This window comes from Enhydra lutris, unplaced genomic scaffold, assembly GCF_002288905.1.
Source record: "Enhydra lutris kenyoni isolate GAN:26980312 unplaced genomic scaffold, ASM228890v2 scaffoldscaffold34, whole genome shotgun sequence".
Classification (NCBI taxonomy): Eukaryota; Metazoa; Chordata; class Mammalia; order Carnivora; family Mustelidae; genus Enhydra; species Enhydra lutris.
The window spans coordinates 4952024-4972617 of record NW_019154118.1 but is presented as its reverse complement, the minus strand read 5'-3'; the positions used below and the strand labels follow the sequence as shown (position 1 = coordinate 4972617).

Genomic DNA, 20594 nt, shown 5'->3' with positions numbered 1-20594 from the left:
TCGAGGTTAGCTGACCGAGTGTTAGCCCCCGTCCTTGGGCTCCGGGTCCTTGGCCCTTTCCAAAGAAACACTGAACCAGCTCAGACCACTGCCTTGGCACAAGATCACACTTTAGTTCAGAGACACATTTGCATAAATACTTGAAATGGATCCACTCCTGCAGGTGGAGGCCTGAGAACCCACGGCTCGCCACAGTCCTGCAGCTCTGCAGCCCCTGCGGCCATGGAGCTGAATGCCGAGGACAGTCACGGTCACTTCTGAAGACCGTTTGGGGGCGCAGCTAGGGCACTTTGACATTCATCATTATCCTCCCCACTCTGCACCTCTCTTTTACTAAGGTTTTTTCCCCTCTGAGGTAGATTATTTATCGGGGAAACCAAATAGGAAAACTTTTTTTTTTCATTTGACTCTGCTAGTCCTTTGCAAACAGGCTGAGTCTCCTGTTTGGGTCAATAAGCGCATTTTTTTTTACCTTTTAACCTATACCCTCTACCCAAACCCACACTAGGTCCAACCTGCCAGATAGTAGACTTTAGGATCTGTCGTCCACATCCTCGTCTCCCCATTAGGAATTCATGCCACATGGAAGGGCTGTGGCAATGACAGGCCTGGGGAGACCATGCCACCTCCACAAGTAGGGTCCCTGCAGTGGGTACCCTGGTCTGTGCCTCAGCACCCCGAGTCCATGAGCACGAGACCATCCCCCACCCTGCCCAGGATCACAGCAGGCAGGGCTGGCTTCCACAGGGCTTGGTATCCTCAGGTTTCAGAGCTTCACTGCAGGTGGTGGAGGCCTGGCCGCTGGGGTCCCGGCACTCCACTGTCCGCCGCTGCCAGCCGGCTCCACAACTGCTGGAGCACTCAGACCAGTCCCCCAGGACCCACTGTGCGTTGAGCAAGGGCTGGATGACGTTGGTGGTCGCTCTCTCCTTGCTGGTCTGTGTACTGAAGTTCACGTCATTAGGAACAAAGAAGGTATACTTGACTTTGGGGGGAAAGACCTCACCAGGGACAGTCAGGAGCTGCACGGTCAGAGGCTCGGGCAGGGGCCGGAAGCTCTGTAGCCGCTCCAGGGTGGCAATGGAACCGCTGTATTTAAGGATGGTCCCCTTCACCAAGATGTCCTGCTCTATGGCAGAGATGGCCAGGTTCCCGTTAAGCAGGTACTGCCCATCGGCCGTCTTCAGCGCCAGGTAGTTGCCATCGTTCTGGACCCCCGGGTGGCTCCGTTGTTTCACATCAATGTTAGTGGCACCAGCCGGGATGGTCACAATGTCATTGTAGCCATAACTATGATAGGAACAGAAAGACACCCTGAGGACCCAGCCTAGCGCCTCAGCAAGTTAGTGTGCTGGTGACTAGGGGGGCGGTCATAGAGCGTTAGCAAAGCATCAAGTAGTTGCCCTAAAGTTCCTCATAACTACAGTGGAGACTGACAAGAATGTTTTGCACATTGGGATTCTCAAGGGTTTTTGCTTTGCTTGGTGGCTCTGCTTCAAATGTTCGCACTTTGGATGTGTGGACCTGGATATCAGCACAGAGGAAGACATCCCAGAAGGGCTTGCCAAGCTGCCTGGGAGCTGCTGAAGCTGGCAGCTCTTGGCCCAAGTGAGGTCTCAATCATGCTTAGCTCCCCGCAGGGCCACAGACCTTCGCTTGGCCCCCTGCATACCCAGAGTTCAAACCCATGCGGGAAAATCTGCTCCACACACCAGTCCCAGAATCCGACCAGAACGGACATCTCTCTCTACCTCTTAGAGCCTATCAGTCCCTAGCATTTGGTTCATAGGGCCCCAGGTCAGGAGCCAGAGTGAGAGAAGTTGCTTCTAGTTGCCTTCCTCTGTGTTTCAGCTCTGCTATAGCTCTAGGACTTTACATGGGATGGAGAAACCTTAGTTTTTATTATTCTCTTCTGGGGCGAAGGGTTTGGGTTACAAAGGCTGGGAGGAAAGCAAAGAAGATTGAGGACAGGCAGTTGGTTCTCTGCTAGTCTTGCCTTCTGCCCACTCAGGCTAGCTGCTGAATCTAGGGCAGCTTTGAAAGGATCCACAGCCCCATATGTCTAACGCCTATGAGAAAGCCAGCTAACAGACCCAGGATCTGAATATCCCACACCACATGCTTCTTTTTTCTATATCCTTTGAGTTTAACTTTGAGGCCTGCCAAGTTGTCTGCTGTTCTGTTCTCCGAGCTGGATGAGGTGAGAGATGGAGAGAGACCAAGAGGGACACAGCGTGGCCACGTAACTTATGCCATGGCCCTTCCTCTCTGGGAATCGTTTGCCATGGCAGGAATTAAGACACCTGGGCTCTGCTCCCGGCTGTCATTAACTATCAGTGTGACCTCAGTCATGTGATCTTTTTGTGGCCTTGGTTTCTTCATTTGTAAATTGGGTATAAGAGTACTGGCCACCTGATAGACTTATTTTAGGAATCAAATGAGGCCATAGAAATGAAAGCACTTAAGAAAAAAAGAAGTGAAAGCTCTTCAATATTAGGAATTTCATGAACATATGGCGTTAAGGTCCACAAAAGCGTCCAGAGTTCTCAGATTCATGAAAGCAAGGCCACCAAGACCCCCTTCTTCGGACCCCCTTTTTGAAAGATCCACCTGCAAAAAGATGGGACTCACCGGTGTAGGGTGGGATGTCCTTCCCAAAACAGGCCCAGAAGAGCCGTTTTCTGGCAAGGGCCCAGGTTACTCAGCAGAGCTCTATGGCCAGTTGACTCAGAGCTGACACACCCCTATCCTTAGAGCCTCTGGCTGCCCTGTGCCCCATCCGCTCTATGGGTCAGACCTTGAGCCAAGCGCTCCGCCCATCTCATGACTTGTTATGGTGATTCTGAGATAAAGGGGACTCCCAATGCTTTACAGAGAAACTACGGCTCAGACCTGCATGGGTAGTAAGTAGCTGCCACAATTCATATTAAGGCCAGTGTGATGCTGAAGCCTATTCCACTCTTGTAGAACCTACGCACAGAACTATGGGTGAGACTCACCTGGAGGGGTTGAGGGAACCAGACACCTTCCTGCATGAATTGCCTTTGCCCCCACACACCCCACATTTGTCCAGCTTTCTAGGCGAGTCCACCACGTGGTCACAGCCAGCCTTGACACACTGGCCACGGACGCAGATGGCCAGAGTCTCTGGTCCACACAGGGTGCCATCGATCACCTGCAGCAGGGAAGTAGAAGGTAACAGAGGGCGTGGTGTGCACAGAGGCAGCCCATAGGTGGGGTCGGAGCAGGGGGCCTTCCTCCTCACCCATGGTTCTGAGCTCCAGAAAGATTCTTACCTTGGCCTCGAACACTTTGAATTCACTCCTTCCCCGGGCTCGGCAGAACAACTTGCAGCGGTCCCGGGGGGACACCCCTGCATACTTGGGGACCCACTGTAGGAGGTTCCCATCCATGTCAGTGTAATTGTAGGCATTATACTTCTCACACTGCTGCTCCCTGAAGCTTTTCCCTATGAAGAGGAAGACACGGTATGACGTTGACATACCTTGCTGAAGCAGGGAGGACCCAGCAGCAGAAATGCCAGGATTCAGGGCCCCTTCCTTCCTCCTGGTTTTGATCCAATCCCAGGACATAGGTTCAGTGTCATCTGGGCCCAACGTTCCTAGACATGTCCGACCTAGGTCCGTGTGGCCTGGAAAGGAGCCTCCAGCCTCAAGCTGGGCTTTCTGCGATAAATATCCTTTCCATGTGGGGAAGATACCAATGCTGTCTTATAGATGAATACACTTAGGAACAGGGGACAATCAGAAAGCTTGAACAATCCGTGGAGCCTATTTTTGGGGCCCTGCTAATCATGCTCTATTTTGACTTCCTTGGTGACTATGAACGTGTGGCCAGAGACTGTCAGATCGACATCTCTAGCTCTGACCTTGCCCCTATTACAGCTCACCTGCTGTAATTCCAGATGTCTCTGGGGGACCTCCATGGGCAGCAGTGCAATTACCTCCAGCTCAGAAAAAGCCCGACCCCAAATGGTTCCTCCATGAACTGGCTTAGTTTTCTTTTGGGGATACTGCCGAATTTTGGTGTGAGACGGGCATCTGGTATCCGCTTAACACTTGAGTATCTAGATTGACTATTTCCAACCTGTCCTCGTGTCCTACACACTATTCGTGACAATCTGTGATTTTAAGTGTCTCCTTCCCACTCTCACCAAGGCCTCAAGCCCAGGCCTCTTGGTTTCCTGTGAGACCTAGTATCCAGCCTCTTCTCCCATCCTGCTTCATGCTGCTTCCAGAACAGTCTGTCAGAAGTAAGAAATGTTCCCCACACCCCCAGATCCTGAAATTAAAGCTGCTCTTACTACTGAGGTTCTCTATCCTAGCTGTATCTCTGCATGGCCTGTGGAGACTTTCCAAAACACAGATGGCCCTGCCTTCCTCCTGAGAGTCTGATTCAATGCATCTGTGGGGTCCGGGCCTCTGTGTTTCAACAAGCTTCCCAGGTGACGTGGGACAGCTGGCCCGGAGAACCTCCAGAGACCATTTCAGCTTTCCCAGATCTTTGCTGCGCAGCCTTGAAATGTTCGTGGGCTGCTTGACGCCGGCCGAGTGAATGCTAGCCCTCACAAGCCGCCCTCTCCGCGTGGGCATGTGTCCTCCCACACCCAGTCACCATCTCCAGCCTCCAGGCCCTGCACAGCCTTCACTTCCTGTGAGGCTTCTGGCTAGCCCAGGCTTTTCCTTGCTCTGGATTCTGCATAGGCGGGGGCCCAAGCCTCAGAGCTTTAGGCTTTAATTGCTTTGTAAAAGGCATATGGATCTCTAAGTAGCCTGCAAGTTCTTTGAGGACAACGAGCATGCTTTGTGCATTTTTACAAAGTCATTTGCAACATCCATTATAGTTCGAGCCACACGAGAGGCACTAAGAACTACTTGTTGATGGAGAGGCTGATCCCGGGGTAACTGAAATCACAACGTCTACCTTGTGCCTTACCTTCATCCCTCCCCTTCGTCTCTCTCTCCCCCTCTCTCTTCACTGCATGTGCCAGGCAAACTCTCATGATTCCAGGGCAAAGTTTCTAGAGCCGCATGCCACTGCGGATCCTTCCCGTCTTGCAAAACTGCAAAGCCTACTGATTTCCTCATTAGACACCAACCCAATGTCAGTGTGTCTTTGCACTTGGATGCATCTCTCTTAAAACTCTGCTTGTCTTTTGCTGTCTGCCAATATTTCCTGGAGCTGCACAAGGGGGGAGTTGGATGGGATGGTGGGGAAAAACTGCTAATGATTCCCTCTCACCAGTTCTGCTGCTACCCCTGCTGCCTCTGAGTTAATGTGTGTGCTCTCTCGTGGTACTAGGGGGGTAGGAATGTATGTCAAGGGGAGGTAGAGGCAGTGCTGCTCCCTAGTAAGCTTCCATCAGGCAGTTGCCATGGCCTCAAGGGAAGATGGGCAACTCTTCTCAGCAGGAATGTGCATTAGAATCAGATTCAGAAACACTCCCTCCACCCTGGGCTGAATGTTGGCTGGAAAGACAGTGGAGGTTTGGCTCTGACACTTGCTTTGGAAAACACTTCTATTCTGCACACAGACGAGGGTTCAGATGCCTCCAGAAGGATTATTATCTGAGACGTTAGCCTCTCTGCAGAGCTCCTCCCAACCCCCTGAATAAGTTTGGTTGGGAATGACATCCTTGATTTCCACATCTTGAAAGATCAGGGCAATCTCTTTCCTTGGCTTTGCTACACTCTCCCAGCACAATGAGAGTTGGGGCCATTAGGGTTTGTCCTAAAACTTGGTGCCTTGCAAGGTCTTTTTACGTCTGGCTCCCAGGAAAGCTCTGCATCCCGGGAGACCCACCCTATTTCCTTTCTGGGGATCTGCTACAGTGACAACAGTAGTGGCTGTCAGGTCTGATTACCGTCAGGGGGGCATTCCTCTGTGTGGCATGACTGATACTTGGCTCTCCGACCCAGGCAGTATCTTCCTCCATTCTGAGGCTCAGGATCCTTGCACTCACGGTGTGAAAATTGAACTCCTCCTCCACAGGTCCGGGAGCATTCTCCCCAGGGTCCCCATGGGGCCCAGCCTCCATCCACCACAGCCTGCAACACACAAGGCCACACTGAGTCAGGAGCAGAGGTGGGGAGGCCTCAGCTCTCAGTGTAACAAGGGGCCATGGCCCTGACCTCCTCATCTAGTTATGCTCATTCTGGTGGGTGTTGTTCGGTAAACTGCCTTAGTCATTTTCTAGTGACTGTGTGGCTTACTTGGAGATTGGCCTCTTGAACACAGAGGATGTGCTGATCTTGTTCACTGCTGACTCCCCAGTGTCTAAAACAGGGCCTTGCCATTAGTGAGGTGCTTGGTATTAGTTGTTGAATGAAACAACATTTTATAGGAATAAAGTTGGGTCTAATGCAGCAGTTCTCCATCAGGGCCATTTTTATCCTTTGGGGACATCGGCAATGTTTGAAGACATTTTGGTTGTCACAGTTGGGGAGGCCGTATGTTGCTGGCCTTTAGCAGGTAGAGGTTGGGGTGCTGCTAAACATTCAGCAACGAACTGCCTACCACGAGCATCCAGTAATGTTGCATCCAACAGTGAACATCCAACAGGGAGCATCCAACAAGGCATCCAACAGTGAACATCCAACAGGGAGCATCCAACAAGGAGCATCCAACAAAGAGCATCCAACAGTGAACATCCAACAGGGAGCATCCAACAAGGAGCATCCAACAGTGAACATCCAACAAGGAGCATCCAACAGTGAACATCCAACAAGGAGCATCCAACAAGGAGCATCCAACAGTGAACATCCAACAATGAACCTAACAATGAAGAAGACAGTCTCCTACAACCAGCACTTATGTGACCCCAAATGCCTCTAGTGCCGAAGTTGAGAAGTCCTTGTTTAAAGGAATAATTGCTGGGAGCTGTTGCTATTGGTCTACCGGCTACCAGTTCCAATGGTAGGATGATGCCTGGGAAATCATCAGAGTTGCTTCCATCCTTACAATCAACCTATGAGAACAAAGCTTTGCCCTTGATTGCTTCCGAGTTTTTGAAAGGGAAATACTTGTAAAAAATGACAGAAGTAATATCTGCTTATATAAAAAATGAAAAATACAGAAAAATATAAAAAAGAAAACTTAAAAAAAAAACCACTACCCCAGTAAAACCACTGATGGGATTTTCATCAATAATCTCTCACACTTTTGCTCTGAATAATCATAAAAATGTGATGTTTTAATTGTACATAGTTATGATTCTGTTACATGTATAGTGTTCTATGATCTGTTCTTTGCCCTTAAAAATAGATGATAAACATCATCCCATGATCATTCCTTGTCAAACTCTCCCTGAATTGAGCTTGGCTCTGGCGCTGGGGAATGTTGAACAGACTTCCTCCCCTACTCTCAGTAATGTGTGAAGCACGTGCTTTGGGGAGGGAGGGGTAGAAAGAGTCAGTACATAGAAGAGAAGCTCAGTGTCTGAATGGGGAGGATGAGAAGAGGCTGAGAATGGATCTGTGACCGCTGGCCTGGATCAAGCTTAGCCAGAGTGGGGCTTACCTGAGCCAAGCCGGATCCCGAGCCTCAGTGGAAAGGACATGCCGCTGAGGACAGCGCTCTGGAGAGTGAGTGCTCAGGCCACCCTGGTGATTCAGGGCTGGGCCAGGACCAGGCTGTGAAACTAAGTGGATGCTGTCTCATAGGCAGGGCTCAGTGACTCGCAGTAAGAGAAATGTGATCGGCCTCACAGTTTGCAAGTATTAAGAGCAGGGCAAAGAAGAGAATCATTTAAAAAACTCTCATTGACGTTGCCTTGTTTTTTCTTGTAAGTTTACTCTGTCCTAGGCCAAGTTATCTCTGCCTGGTCAGAGACAGCTCTGATTCCCTCTCTCCTCCTGAGTACGGAAGGCTCACAGTTAGTCTCATTCTCCTGACCTCTGAATACGAATGCAGCTCCGACAGGGGTGGGCTAGGAATACTTTTCCCTCAGCTCTTGATTGAATGTTCCTCTTCTGCCATCCCTTTGTCTGTTTCTACTGGAATTCATAATGGGCTCCCTTTACTGAATGGCCACAATCTGGTCTTTGTGCCGGAAGGCTTCATGCCTATCTCCTACCCTCATAAACCTTCAAGAAAACTCCAAAACAGTTCCAAAGGGGGAGTTCCCAGAATGCCCTGAACACGAGCGGCATCGTCCATTTGCCCCGAGTCCAGCCTCGAAGGGCTCCTCTTGAGTTTGGCTAAATAAGCTTTGCTTTATTTGTTAAAAGAGGAATGATTTTACTCAGAAGTCATAGTTGCAGCCTGGTCCAAAGTCTCTTCAGTCATGGCTCTCCAGTGTGGTTTCCTCCTGGAAAATAGCCCTCCCTTCTCTTTCCTCCCACACCCCCCAGTGGCCGTCCCTCACCTTGGGCCTGTCCACTTCCTCCTCAGGCAGACAGCTGCCATCCCAGCAGAGGTGCCCAGGCCCACAGGGCGTCCCGTCCGCCCATGGCAGACTGCCGTTCTTCGTGTGGCAAAGGGGCTCGGCGCCATCCATGTGGCACCAGAGCTGGGCGCAGACGTCCTGTGCTGAGGTGTTGGGGCAGTGGCGGAAACCCAGCCCAAAGATCTGCTTGCACTGCTGGTCCAGCTCATAGAGGGCCCTGCGGCCTGGCAGGTCTGTCGGGAGGGGCAGGGCCGAGGTGGGGGCATCCAGGAGACAGTCTCCTGAGAAATGGAGGCAAGCAGAGGAACAAGAATGACGAGCAGGGGTTTCCCCCTCTCAGCTCCCCCATGGCCTCCCACGTTACACTTACATCCCTACTCATGGGGTGTAAGGCCTAGCCATCATAGTTTCTTTGACCATAACCTAACAACTGTCAACACTCAATCATCAAGATGAGCTTATCCAATTTTTGACTATCAGTTAAGTACAATTTTATTAGGACTGAATGTTTTTGGTTATCCAGAACATTCTACATACATCCAGTGTGCACCTAGGGATTGTAACTGTAATACTGGTCTACAGCACGTATAATTGGGGGCACAAATGTGCTTTCAGAAACCATGGCATGCAAAATAAAGCCTAAGGACTGATGTTTGAATAATCTACTAGTTTTGTATCTTAGGTGTCCCTGTCTCTTTCGATGAGAACAACCAAGGGTAAGTTGTGTTTCCACTGTTGTACTGAAAAGCTGAATGGTTTTAACCCAGCACGTCACCCACCTGTACTCCCTACCCTTGCTCTCCTACTGACCTGTTCCCTGCCTCTTTGCCATTTCTGAGCTACTGCACAATCTAGCTCTCCAGCCCAGATGCTTTCTTTTCTCCTCCGTACTGCATCCTTCCATTCCTTTGAAACTCCAGACAAACCTTCTCAGACTAATTCTACTTGCTCTGGGATTCATCATCTAACTTAGCTCAGCACTCTGGCTGCTGGAAGACAGGGCAAGGAAGACTGCTTGGCGGGGATGGTTAGCCTGCCAGTGGCACACGAGGCGGGGTGAGGAACACCTCTCTGATGTCTGTTCTACCCGAATCGTCTCTGCTGCTCTGTGAAGGAGCTCAGCCAGAAAGTGCCTAGGTGCCAATAGCACTCCAGCGATCACCGGGGCAGGCAGGGCAGACCCCAAACACCAGCAGCTGACCAGAAAGAAGCAAAGAGAAGCTGAGGGACACCTACCGTGACCCCCGTCCAGGAGCTCTGTGAGGTACATGGCACTGCAGGGAGACCAGGGCAGTGTCTTGTTCAGGTGGACGAAGAGGGGCGCCATCATGTGGTGTTTACCCATGGGCCCAAAGAGCCGTGCACAGGGTTTGGAGTCATCGTGTGGCATGCTGAGGACGTGCCCTGCAGGGGAAACAGACCCAAAGCCCACCCTAGCCAGTGTCCACTGCCCTCCTGCTCGCCCTGCCCCGCCCCAAGGGCTCCCCACATGGCCCAGCGCCCCTCTCCCTCTTTCTGACCCCTCTCTCTCCGCTGACCAAAGAGGGCGTCTCAGGGGACAACCAGTCACCAGCTCCTCACAGGGGCAGCAATGTCCTTATTCCTTAAAGATTTTTGGTTTGGGCTTCACTCTGGGCTTTTCTCTTGCAGAAAACCTGGGAACCTTGATATCCCTTTGTTTTCTGCCTCAGCCTGTCCTCAATGAGTCACTCCCTCACATGGTGCTCTTTACAATTGATCTTCCCAGAATTCTTACTGTTACTGCTTCCCTTTACCTGAGCATTTATTTTATTTTGGCATTTCCCAGGTGACCCCTGATGATGGTCCAAGACCCTATTTTAATATTATGGCCTCAGCTCAGGGTGGAAACGGAGAAAGCACAGTACCTATTTGTATATAATCACTCTGTCAAAACTCTGAGTGGAACCTGGTCAAGTGTGAGAGCTGCATCTTCCTTAGCCCCTGGGCTGGCCTGGATTTGAAAGAGGCTGTTCCCTCGGACAGAATATGGTCTAGTCAGCTTGGCATGGGAAGTCTTACCGAGCTCGTGGGCCAGGGTGTAGGCTGCCTGGAGCCCCTCGTCCTCAATCACAGAGCAGCTCTTGTTGGGGTCGCAGATTGTGCCAATGTCCGCCACACCCAGGGTATCACACATCCCCTCCTTCCCACAGAAGTTCTGCTTGGCGGAGAGAGTGAGGGTGTGACAACAGACATACAATAGGAAATCTTCCTATTTCTGCTCCTCCCGAGTTGAAGGAAATCTTTTTTTTAAAGAGAAGGGTAGAGAGAGGGAGGGGGAGGGACAGAAGGCAGGGGAGAGACAGAAGGCAGGGGAGAGAGAGCATCTCAAGCAGACTCCATACCCAGCACAGAGCCTGACACAGGGCTTGGTTTCACAACCCCATGACCATGACCCGAGCAGAAATCAAGAGTCAGACGTTGAACTGACGGCACCCCCCAGGTGCCCCTAAAGGAAACTTTTTAAGCCGAAGCCCCTATTTCTTCGCAAAGGCCACTCATGTGAGGAAGCCTATTTCTTTTTCTTCTTCTTCTTCTTTTTAAATGTCTTCTTCTTCTTTTTTAAGATTTTATTTATTTCTTTGACAGAGAGAGATCACAAGTAGGCAGAGAGGCAGGCAGAGAGAGAGAGAGAGAGAGGGAAGCAGGCTCCCCACTGAGCAGAGAGCCCGATGTGGGACTCGATCCCAGGACCCTGAGATCATGACCTGAGCCGAAGGCAGAGGCTTAACCCACTGAGCCACCCAGGTGCCCTCTATTTCTTTTTCTACCTTGGTGTGTCCTACGGCTGGCTGGCTGCAACTTCGTGTCCTAGACCTGGTGTGTCCTAGGGCTGGCTTGGTTTGGGAGTCAGGATAGCATAGTACTGAAGAGTACTGACCCTGCAGCAAGACCGCCTAGGTCTGACTATATGGGTGCCACCACTGTGGGGGTGGGGGGCAATCTGTGCCTCAGTTTCCTCCGTTGTAAAATGGGCCTGCGTGGGCTTGTTGTGAGGACTGAAGGCGTCAACAGGGCTTGGCACATGTTACTGGATTTTCCAGCCTTCGGGAAGCTATCTGTTTCAATTGCACAGCTAGGAGGACAAGCCTCCTTGTTTGGAGAAATCTCGAGGGTGACCCCCGGTTCCTGGCCTCTGTGTTTAACAATCGTTGTGGTGGACCTCCTCTCTTCATTCCAACTCCAGAGTTTTGCCTGGGCAGTCTGAGCCCATTTCCTCTTGCTATGACCTCAGCAGACAGCTGGTCACAAACTTTTGGAAAAGAGCCCTTACGAGATTCCTGTCCTTCCCTTGCAAATACCTCACACTTGTCCTCATGACCTCCCCCTCATCATTCCACACACGAGGCTCCTGGTGTCCAGCTGGGGCCAGCAGGGAGACATTTCCCATGTTTGGGCAGGCCCTGTGGTCCTCCCTTTGATCCGCCCATCCCGCCTCCCTTCCTGCCTGGGCTCTCTGGAGCCAGCCCACGGACCTGTCTGGTGAGCAGAATGGCCGTGTCGAAGTGTTCTGGGTGCCGGTCACTGGGCTGGTTGAAACGCCGCTGCCAGCTGCAGAAGTTGCGCAGGGTGAGCCCCCCATTGTCAGACACTTCTGGGCCCCACTTTTCATCCTCCACGATCAGCACTTTTACCACCGTGAGGTGGATGGCGTTTTTAATGCTGGGGTGCTTGTAGATACGGGCCGCCACGGACATCAGCGTCAGGATGTGGTTCTGTCGGAGAAGAGGGAGCAGGGGGAGGGAAGGGTTCAATCTCTCAGCCCATGGCCTTCTGCCTGCTGTCACCGCCCCTCAGTGTGCCAGGCTCTGTGCTGGGCCCTGGATATACGCCACTTGCTGAAGACTCACAAAACCCCAGAGGTCCTGGCCTGATTTCCCTTCATTTTACATTTAAGAAAATTGGAGGCTCAGTAAGTGGCCCAAGATCACAGAGCTAATGAGTGCAAAGCCAACATCGGAACCCAGATGGCTGGGCTCCAAAGTCTGTGCCTTTAATGTCTCGACCAGCCACATGTGGCTGTGTAAAACGGAGTTAGTTAAAATTCAATAAAATTAAAATTACAGTGCCTCCACCACACTGGCCACGTTTCAAGTACATCAGTAGCCACCTATAGGTCAAGGCTTCTGTATTAAACTGAGCAGACAGGACATTTCTAGCATCACCAGAAGGTCCCATGGGACTGTACTCATTATTCTGCTTTAACTCAGACACCCAGCACCTCCCTGCCAAGCATCCCCATCCCCTCTCTGTTCTCAGCCCAGAAGCAATTACTGGAGTGTTCAGGTTTAGTAGAATGTGTTCCTTAGAAGCCAGTGGAGCCTCTTCCTGGTGCCTGCTGGGGAAACTTCTCCTCTTCAGGATGGGCCCTGTTAACCTGAAATCGTTCCAACAGGCACCACTCACGGCGAGCCTGCCCCCGTCACCAGACCCACACCTCATTAAATGGGCACGCTCACTCTGTGAAGTAGGCATTGTCATCCCGGTTTTATAAATGAGGGAGTAGAGAGGTTCACATGAGTTAAATAAGCTGTCTAAGGTCACACAGCTCTGAAAGCCAGGACACCAGCCCAGGCACGTCTGTCTCTGAGGCCTACACTCTTCAAATGAAGTTTCCCAGTGCTTGACTGCTGGGTTTCTGGACAACCACGAAAGGTTTCTTCCTTTCTGCCAGGGGCTTGAGAGGAGGCAGTGGGCCTAATGCGAGCCAGGCGCTGAGGATCACACCTGCTTCCAGTTTTGCCCAGGCCAGCTGAAGGAGTTCACATCACTGCTTGGCCTCTGTCCTATCCTTGGCCTGCCAACTGCTCCCAAGGCTTTGGAGGCAGCCAGATGGAGCTCACTCTCCTGCCTCAGGGACCTCTAGAAGTGAGTCCTCTTGGATTGTTTTGCAGAAGAAAAAGGGGCAGAGGCACGCATGCCTTCAGCTGGGAGTGTGGCCAACCGAGCTGCCATTCATTTGCCGTGCTCCCCGTTCCCTGGGGCACCATCTCCCATAAGCCTTTATTTTTTCCCTCCTGTGGTCTGGAAGGTAGGAGTGGAAGGAGGGGCAAAGAGGGTGAAAGGCTAAAGAGGGACACTCCGTCGGTTGAGGCCACGTGTGGGAGTTCCAGACGAATCCTATTATTTGTGAATGGGATCTGTCTGTTCACCTCATGGGCAACAAGCCAGGTATTTTGTAAGCCCTACAAACAGGGGTTGGCAGGTTTCTTAGCGTGTCAAGCACTCTCGCTATGTTTAGGCTGATGTAAACATCTTATCAGCAAAGCTGAAACTTGGCTCTTGCTCCTGGAGCTGGATTCCTGAGGGAGAAAAGCAATCACATCATTATGCAACTGGGGGTGAGGGCTGAGGAGTGGGAGCTTGCTGAGGCTGCTTCCTGGCCAGGCCTTCGCTGCTCCCAGGGGGCAGACAGAGTCTCCTGCTCTCTTGCCCCGGTAGAGGTTGAGTCTGATGGGCCAGGGACCAAGCCCTGAAATTTCTTCAGAGCTAACCTGCAACTCTCCGCACAAGATCTCTTCACTTTGAGTCTCAGTTTCACAATCTCAGAATTGGGGAGATGACGGTTTACCAAGAAGATGTTAACACAAGAGATGCTGGGTGCTCAGCATCAGTCCTGGAAGGTTTGGGTTTAAGAGGGCTCAGCGTTCTCAAGTGACCAGATCAGACTGAGGTTCTGGGGCAACGTGGCTGAGTGGGAACCATGCACGCCAGTGCCACAAAGGGTGTCAATTTCTGTGCAAAGGACGAGGTGAGGCATCAGGGGAGGCTTCCTGACACTCAGATTTTCAGGGAGTCTCCTCTGCAGGTCAGGGAGCTCAGAGCATCCTCTAGACACTGAATAACCATCAGGCGAGTGGGCTTCAGAGCCATTTCCCGTCAAGGCAGTGGGTTAGAGTTGGGAGCATTTGGATGTCCTCTGGGTGCTATTTCAGAAGACAATTTTCATTGCAAGAGAACTGCAAGGACTACACAGTCCCAGTGTTTCTGTTAATATCCCCAATCCTGGTTCTACTCACCTCCCCTTTCGTCTTGCCTCGCTGAGATTTTGGAGGTGGGAGATACTACCATCCCCACTGTTAGCTCCTCTAGGAAACCATGGCAGGGATGCCTGATATTTGCAGAGCATCTTATAGATCCCTAGGGGGAAGGACATGGTGGGGGCAGTGGCTGAGGGTCTGTGAGCCTCCGAGTCTTGGCCAGTACCCTGGGCCAAAAGGCCAAGCCTGACTTAGAGTTCCACGAAGAGAGGGCTCAGGAGCCAGTGAAGGAGAAGGTCAGAAGGCTCACTCCACCACCTGGTGTCTATTTGTACTTCTTTGTGCACCACCGAGGTGTGGGCTGCTTGCTGAAGAATGTGAACGAGATGGCACCCTTAGTGGACTGGGGGAACAAGATGGCACCCACCATGGCAGACAGCTTCCAAGAACCATCTCAGGCAGGTGGGAGCCCATGACCAGCCTGGCCAGGGGTGGTCAAACAACCCTGCTCTTGAATGACTTGGGGACCTCATGTTCCTGATTCTCATTAGGAAAAGACTTGATATTATTTTAGGGAGTGTCCTTCTTCATTGGTGCCCCTACAACCTGAAGAAGAGAAAGAAATGGCCTAGGCAACTGGGCTGGGTCACAGACTCTTTGATTCTTTGTGATACAACTCAGGACATTCCTCCCCCAGAGCTCCCATGGCAGCCAAAGCCAACTGCTGTGGGAGTCTAGAAGTCTGGGCCTGGGCCAAATTCATTTCCAGCAGCTCCTCTACTCAGAGTGTCATCCCTATGCTTTGCTCATTTGCTCTTCATACCGTGGTTCCATCACTGCCTCTTGCAGCACTCCTGGGAGAGGCAAGGAGAGGAAGAGCAGCATCATGGAAACTCTCTGACCTCAGCTACTGGTGCCCTACTTTTCCTATTGGGGGGTCTCTCTGGGGCCCAAGACTGCTGAGGAGGTGGTGGAGAAGCAAAGAAGAGTAAAGAGGCAGTTGGAGAAAAGAGAGGGTCCTGCACTGATGTCCTTCATCTCTCCTCGTTCTCAAAACAGCAGGGGGCAATGTCACCTCTCCAAAACTACACACACTTAGCACAAGGAGTCAAGCTTAAACACTCTGAGCGGAGCAAGCTGAAAAGGAAGGCCTCCCTGCCGCGTGGGAAAGCAGAGCTGACATGGCAGTGGATTGACTGTGAAGGCACAACCTACCCTGACAAACACAATCACCAAAGGCAACTTCAGTATTAGCCACGCTTTGTTGAGCACCTACTATGTGCCAGGCACTGGGTCAGGTGCTTTCCGTATTTTATTGTATCCTCAAGGCAATGCTGGGACATTGGTATAACTGTTCCTATTTTGCTGGGGAGGAAATCAAGGTCCAGAGAAATTGGTAACTTGTTCAAGGACACTCAGCTTATTTCGATGATCCTTCAAAGTATATGCTCTTCATCACCCCACTGACTGCCACCTCTCCTTGCTGCTACAAGGACAGCCACAGCATAGCCAAAACAAACCCAAAGCATGCCAGCAAGCAAGCCTACCCCTGGCAGAAGTGGTCAATCAAACACCTTTGAATATTAAGGCACTTTCTTTGGGAAAGACTTCCTATTGTTACTCATTCTGACTGGAGCAGACAAAAGAGACACAAAAGACTCGTTCGCTTGCCAGGAGGGGAACACAATTCACACGTGGACACAACACATGTCTCTCCTCCTTGAAGACGTAGGTAGCTACAGAGCAAATGGGGCACGTGTCTGCTTTGGTTATTTTCCAAACCAGGATGCTTTTGAGAAGAAGACGATGCTATTAATAATCATGCCAGAACAGGCCTAAATGGGGACTGTGCTGGGAACTGTGATCACTTTAGTATTAGGGCTTGTGGAAGACATTTTCCCAGAGGTTATGGGTAAAGGGGAGAAGGAATGGCTGGGATTTAACCCTCTCCTGAAATCACTCGTGGGTAGCCTGACATCTTGGGAAAACTATGGTTTCCTCTGGGGATGAGGAGTGCCCCTCCCTGGACCTTCTCTGCTCAGCAGAGAATGTAGAGCTCGGCTGGCCGGTGATACACTGGCCAGTCGGATTTCCAGTCTGAGCGTGGGGCGCGGCTCTGCCCACCACACACTGCTTTCCCCGGGGCACGTTTGTCCAGGCAACAATCAGCGGCAGCTGGATGCAGACAGAGTTAATGGCCTTTTCTGAGGTGGTCCCTCCTTTCAGAAAGCCCCCTTTGTCTGAGCTCATTAACTCTGAAACCAGATAAGAAGGTGGGAGGCAGGGGCCCCTTCTGTCAAGGGATTAAGTGAACTCAAGTGTACAGAGTTCTGGAAAACTTCATTGTCGCTTCACAGTGTGACCAGCCCAGAGCATGGCTAATTCTTTCTCTTGGCCTTGAAGGTGGTTTCTTCCCAGGATAGGGCCTCCCACTTTGGCTGGGCATCTTTGGACTGCTGGATTCTGTGACCCATTCCCACAATATAGACAAGTGTAGGGGGTAAGCTGAGCCACAGTCACAGGCCCTCCTTCTGCTAAAGAAACCTCACAGTACAATAAGAAAGAGCACTGCCCCCAGATTCAGGAGACTTGGGTCATGACCCAGCCCTGCTGCTTACCAGCTGTGTGACTTTGAGAAAGTCACAGATTCCCTGTGAGCTCTACCTTCCTCCTCTGCCTCTCTCAGAGGTATTTCTGCTGAGGTGATGCATGCAAACCATTGTACAAACTGAATGCTCTCAGAGAATGGCTTCCCCACCGAGTGCTAAACTTTCTAGAAGACTCATCATGAAGTATCCTCACTGATGCTTGCATTAATCCTGATGACCTGGGTCTGGCTTCACAGATGAGGAAGTGCACCCTCCAGGGGATAAAGTCTCTTCATCCTTACCTACACCTCAAGTTGCTAAGATATCCCCAAATTGCCTTCCATCGGTGTCAATGAAGTCTCCAGGAGACTCCCTGAAGAATAAAGAACTGGATTCTATTTCAGGGAGACGGGTCTGGGCAGGGAAGTTCTTGGAGAACTAGAACTTGACATTCATTCTTGTCTTGACTGAGCTCATGGACCTGTTTAGGAAGCTCAAGGGACTGAGCTGAGAAGTTCAAGTCTATTCTGTGGCATCTCCACAGTGGGTGAGCAGTCAAAGCAGAGGGGTCAGTGGGAGGTCATAGGAGCAGCCGTCCCTCAGCCCCTGCCCCATCCCAGCATGGTGACAGCAAGGGTGTAAATGGGCTGTGACATAATGAGACCAAGGCGGTGGTGATGGAGCTGGTCCAGCTGAGAGCACTTTTCCTTTCGGTGTAAGACCTGGAAGCTGGTACCCTATGGAAAGGACCTCAGCCTACAAAGGGGCCTGATGTGCTTTTCCGACCTACATAGGCTGGCTGGGTGCAAGGTGTTTGTCTGTGAATGGCCCAGAAATGGTGTATGTGGAGGGGGAGGGGATGGGATAAGCATGCCCTGGGTCATCCAGCCAGAAATCTGGGAGTGCTCCTGGGTGTCTATGTGAAGAGAACCTGGGGCAGACCCAGCCCAGCCAAATACATCCTTGAGGTAAATACTCAGTATCTTAAGTTACTAGATGATGGTGGGCTGAGACAGCTAGATGGTAGGAAAGCACTAGAGAAAACATTTTGGCTCTGAAGTCTGAAAAGTCGTTACATTTTCTGATGCTTCTTTGTGTTCTTGTCGTCTTTCCTATCTCCTGGTTCTTAGGCCGAAGTCAGAACCTGGTTCCTGCATAGGGACGGGCTCAAGCATCTCAGCTCTGGGTTTGCAATAATTGTATTCTCAGCCTCTCTCTGGTAGAGCTGCCTAGTAGCCAGGTGTGGTCGTCCTAACCTGTGATGGGAGAAGCCCTGCTAGCCACCCTCTTGAGGACTTGCTTAGGGAAAAGGAGTCAGAGGAGTCAGCTGGTGCCTCCCGCCCACTCTCAGGGTAGTCAGGGAAGCGGATATTCAATCCTCATAGTCCCAAAGCCCATTGGGAAGACCGCACTAATGGCTCAAAGCTGCCTTAACGGTGCTCTGGGAGAAGCAACTACTACAACAGTGTGCCAAGGGGCCTACTCCTGCAGGAGCCAGGGAAGGAGCCCATGGACCTCTCACCCCTAGCTCTTCCCAGCCTTCCATCTAAATGCATTTCCCAGGGATTGCAGATGGATAAAGACGGCATGCATCATCTAGATTGTTCTGTACTGCTGATGCAGAAGCACTCGGTACCCCCCAACAGTCAGGCATAGGATGAACCTAGAAGAGGGCTACTGGCCAAAATTGCCATTACTGAAAAGGCATTAACTGAGCTGCAGCAATGGCCAGGATCCCTGTGGCAAGCATCTCCAACCTCTGGGCAGATCAGGTGTTCTCTACCTAGCACACCTCTGGTTTTGTGCTCCCCAGGGGAAGAAAAAGCACAGCTCTCTCCCAGAACTCTTGTACTTCACTGGGTTCTTGGGGAAGGTGTTGGGACATGGGCTGACATAGACTCCTCCTGCCAAGGCTGCACCACCTCTGAGTCTAGTTAGACATGGTTTGGCCACAGGAGTTGTCCCCTGAATTCAATTTTCCTGCCCAAGCTCAGTAGAAAGCTGTGTCTGGGCTGAGAGTCGCTGGGGTGGACCAAGGAACATTAACTGAAAGAGCTCATATCCCCACTCCCTTCTCCCCTCCCTTTTCCACTGAAGCTTCAGTTTCCCAGGCTGAGCCCCCAGGCAGAAATTCTGTTCCCCTCCCTTTTTTGTGCTGATGCGGGCACTGCCAAGTTCGGGCCAGGGCCGAGTGCCAGGCTGGCAAGGTAGTCCATGCCCCTTGATCAGAACCAGCTGGGCACACAGAAGTTGGGCAGCCCCTTTCCAGGTTCAACTCCCTCCAAACAATATCTTTTACTTATGGCAACCTCAGTTCTGTCTGCAAAAGGAATGAAATAGACCCATCTTTCCGTCCCAGCTGACTATCCTTGGGAACCTCTCAGGTCTGGACACAGTGGAGGGCTGAGAAAAGGAGGGTGGGGTGGATGTTCTTCCCAAATGTTCAATTTTCATCTCTGTTGGGAGAGGCAGGTGCCTGGGGGAGGGGGCGCACTTTAAAACCCATTTTAGTTCAGTTTGCCAAGTGCTGAAGGAGATTCAGGATGCGAGGGGTGAAGGTGGGCAGCAAAGGAGGAAGCACCAGGACCTCCACTCTAAACTGCAAGGGCCACGGGTCAGGAGTGGAGGGGGGGTCGCTGTAGGTGGCCCAAGTGTCAGAGGTTAAGAAAAGAGTTTTTGCACTTTCTCAGGAAAGAACCTTGTTGGGGTCGGTCTTGGGAGGATGAGGAACTGTAAAGAGATGATTTGGGAGGCTCTACGAGGTGGCTGGGGGCCTCCAGGCAAAGTGAGTCCTACCTGTAGGTCGGCTCCATAGAAGGCAGCCATGGACGCATCGGCCACCAGCAGCGTTTCCACGAAGCGAGCCTCAGACACAAACCGCTTGGTCCTACTTGTGGCCCCTAGGGGTGGTGGCAGCTCGCTGGCGCCTTCTGCCTCCTCTTCTTTGCCCCCTTCCTCCTCCTCCTCCATTTCCTCCTCCTCCTCCTCCTCCTCCACCTCTTCGCTCTCCCGCTCCTCGTCTCCTCTCTCCCGCCTCTGATCCTCTCCCTTCACCTCCCACTCAGGTCCTCCGGGGAGGGGGTGGGCTTCAGAGGCGGCGAGCCCGGGGGTCTCACGGCGCGCCCCATGCCCCCAGCGCTGCAGGCGGTGCGGCTGGCGCAGGGAGCCCCCTGCGCCCTGCGGCTGGATGGTGAACTCCTCGCCGTCCAGCAGGAAGGAGCCGCTCAGCCCGCGGCACAGGCTGACGGCCACCAGCGACTCGGGCTCCCCATTCACCGTGCCAGAGAAGAAGCAGTCGCGCAGCTCCCGCTCGCCCCCGGCCGCTGGGCCGGAGCCCCCGAGGCGCTCGATCTTGAACTCGGGCGCCAGGAAGCTGGCGTCGGGCTCCAGGCGCAGCACGAAGCCCTTGCCGAAGGCGGACAGGTGGAACGCGAGCTCGCCCGCGCTGCCCGGCAACCGCGTGGGCTCCACCAGCTCCGAGGCCTGCCCCTGGGCGCCGGGCCGGGCCGGGGCGCCGCGGGCGAGCGGCGGCGGCGGCGGCAGCAGCAAGAGCAGCAGCAGCGGCAGGAGCAGCGGCCACCGGGGGGCGGCGCGGGGCAT

At 52.3% G+C, this 20594-nt stretch overlaps 1 protein-coding gene across 1 annotated transcript; it reads right to left on the bottom strand.

Moving 5' to 3' along the window:
• Window positions 1-89: 89 nt before the first annotated feature.
• Window positions 90-20594, bottom strand: LOC111153979 (ADAM metallopeptidase with thrombospondin type 1 motif 8). The gene is made up of 10 exons (XM_022513333.1): window positions 19992-20594; window positions 19791-19949; window positions 11902-12141; window positions 10448-10583; window positions 9644-9811; window positions 8387-8688; window positions 5885-6068; window positions 3297-3469; window positions 3000-3175; window positions 90-1290 (listed from the first exon to the last, which is right to left on the bottom strand). The coding sequence occupies exons 1-10, from the start codon at window positions 20592-20594 to the stop codon at window positions 720-722; spliced, it is 2712 nt and encodes a 903-aa protein (XP_022369041.1). The 3' UTR covers window positions 90-719.

Bases quoted from the DNA above. Each gene is read 5' to 3' on its own strand.
- LOC111153979 (XM_022513333.1), bottom strand. From the start codon at position 20,594: ATGCCCCGCGCCGCCCCCCGGTGGCCGCTGCTCCTGCCGCTGCTGCTG. The intron at 12,142-19,790 runs GTAGGACTCACT...CTTCTCCGACAG, and splicing joins TCTATGGAGCCGACCTACAG to AACCACATCCTGACGCTGAT. The intron at 10,584-11,901 runs GTCCGTGGGCTG...TCCGCCAAGCAG, and splicing joins CCATTCTGCTCACCAGACAG to AACTTCTGTGGGAAGGAGGG.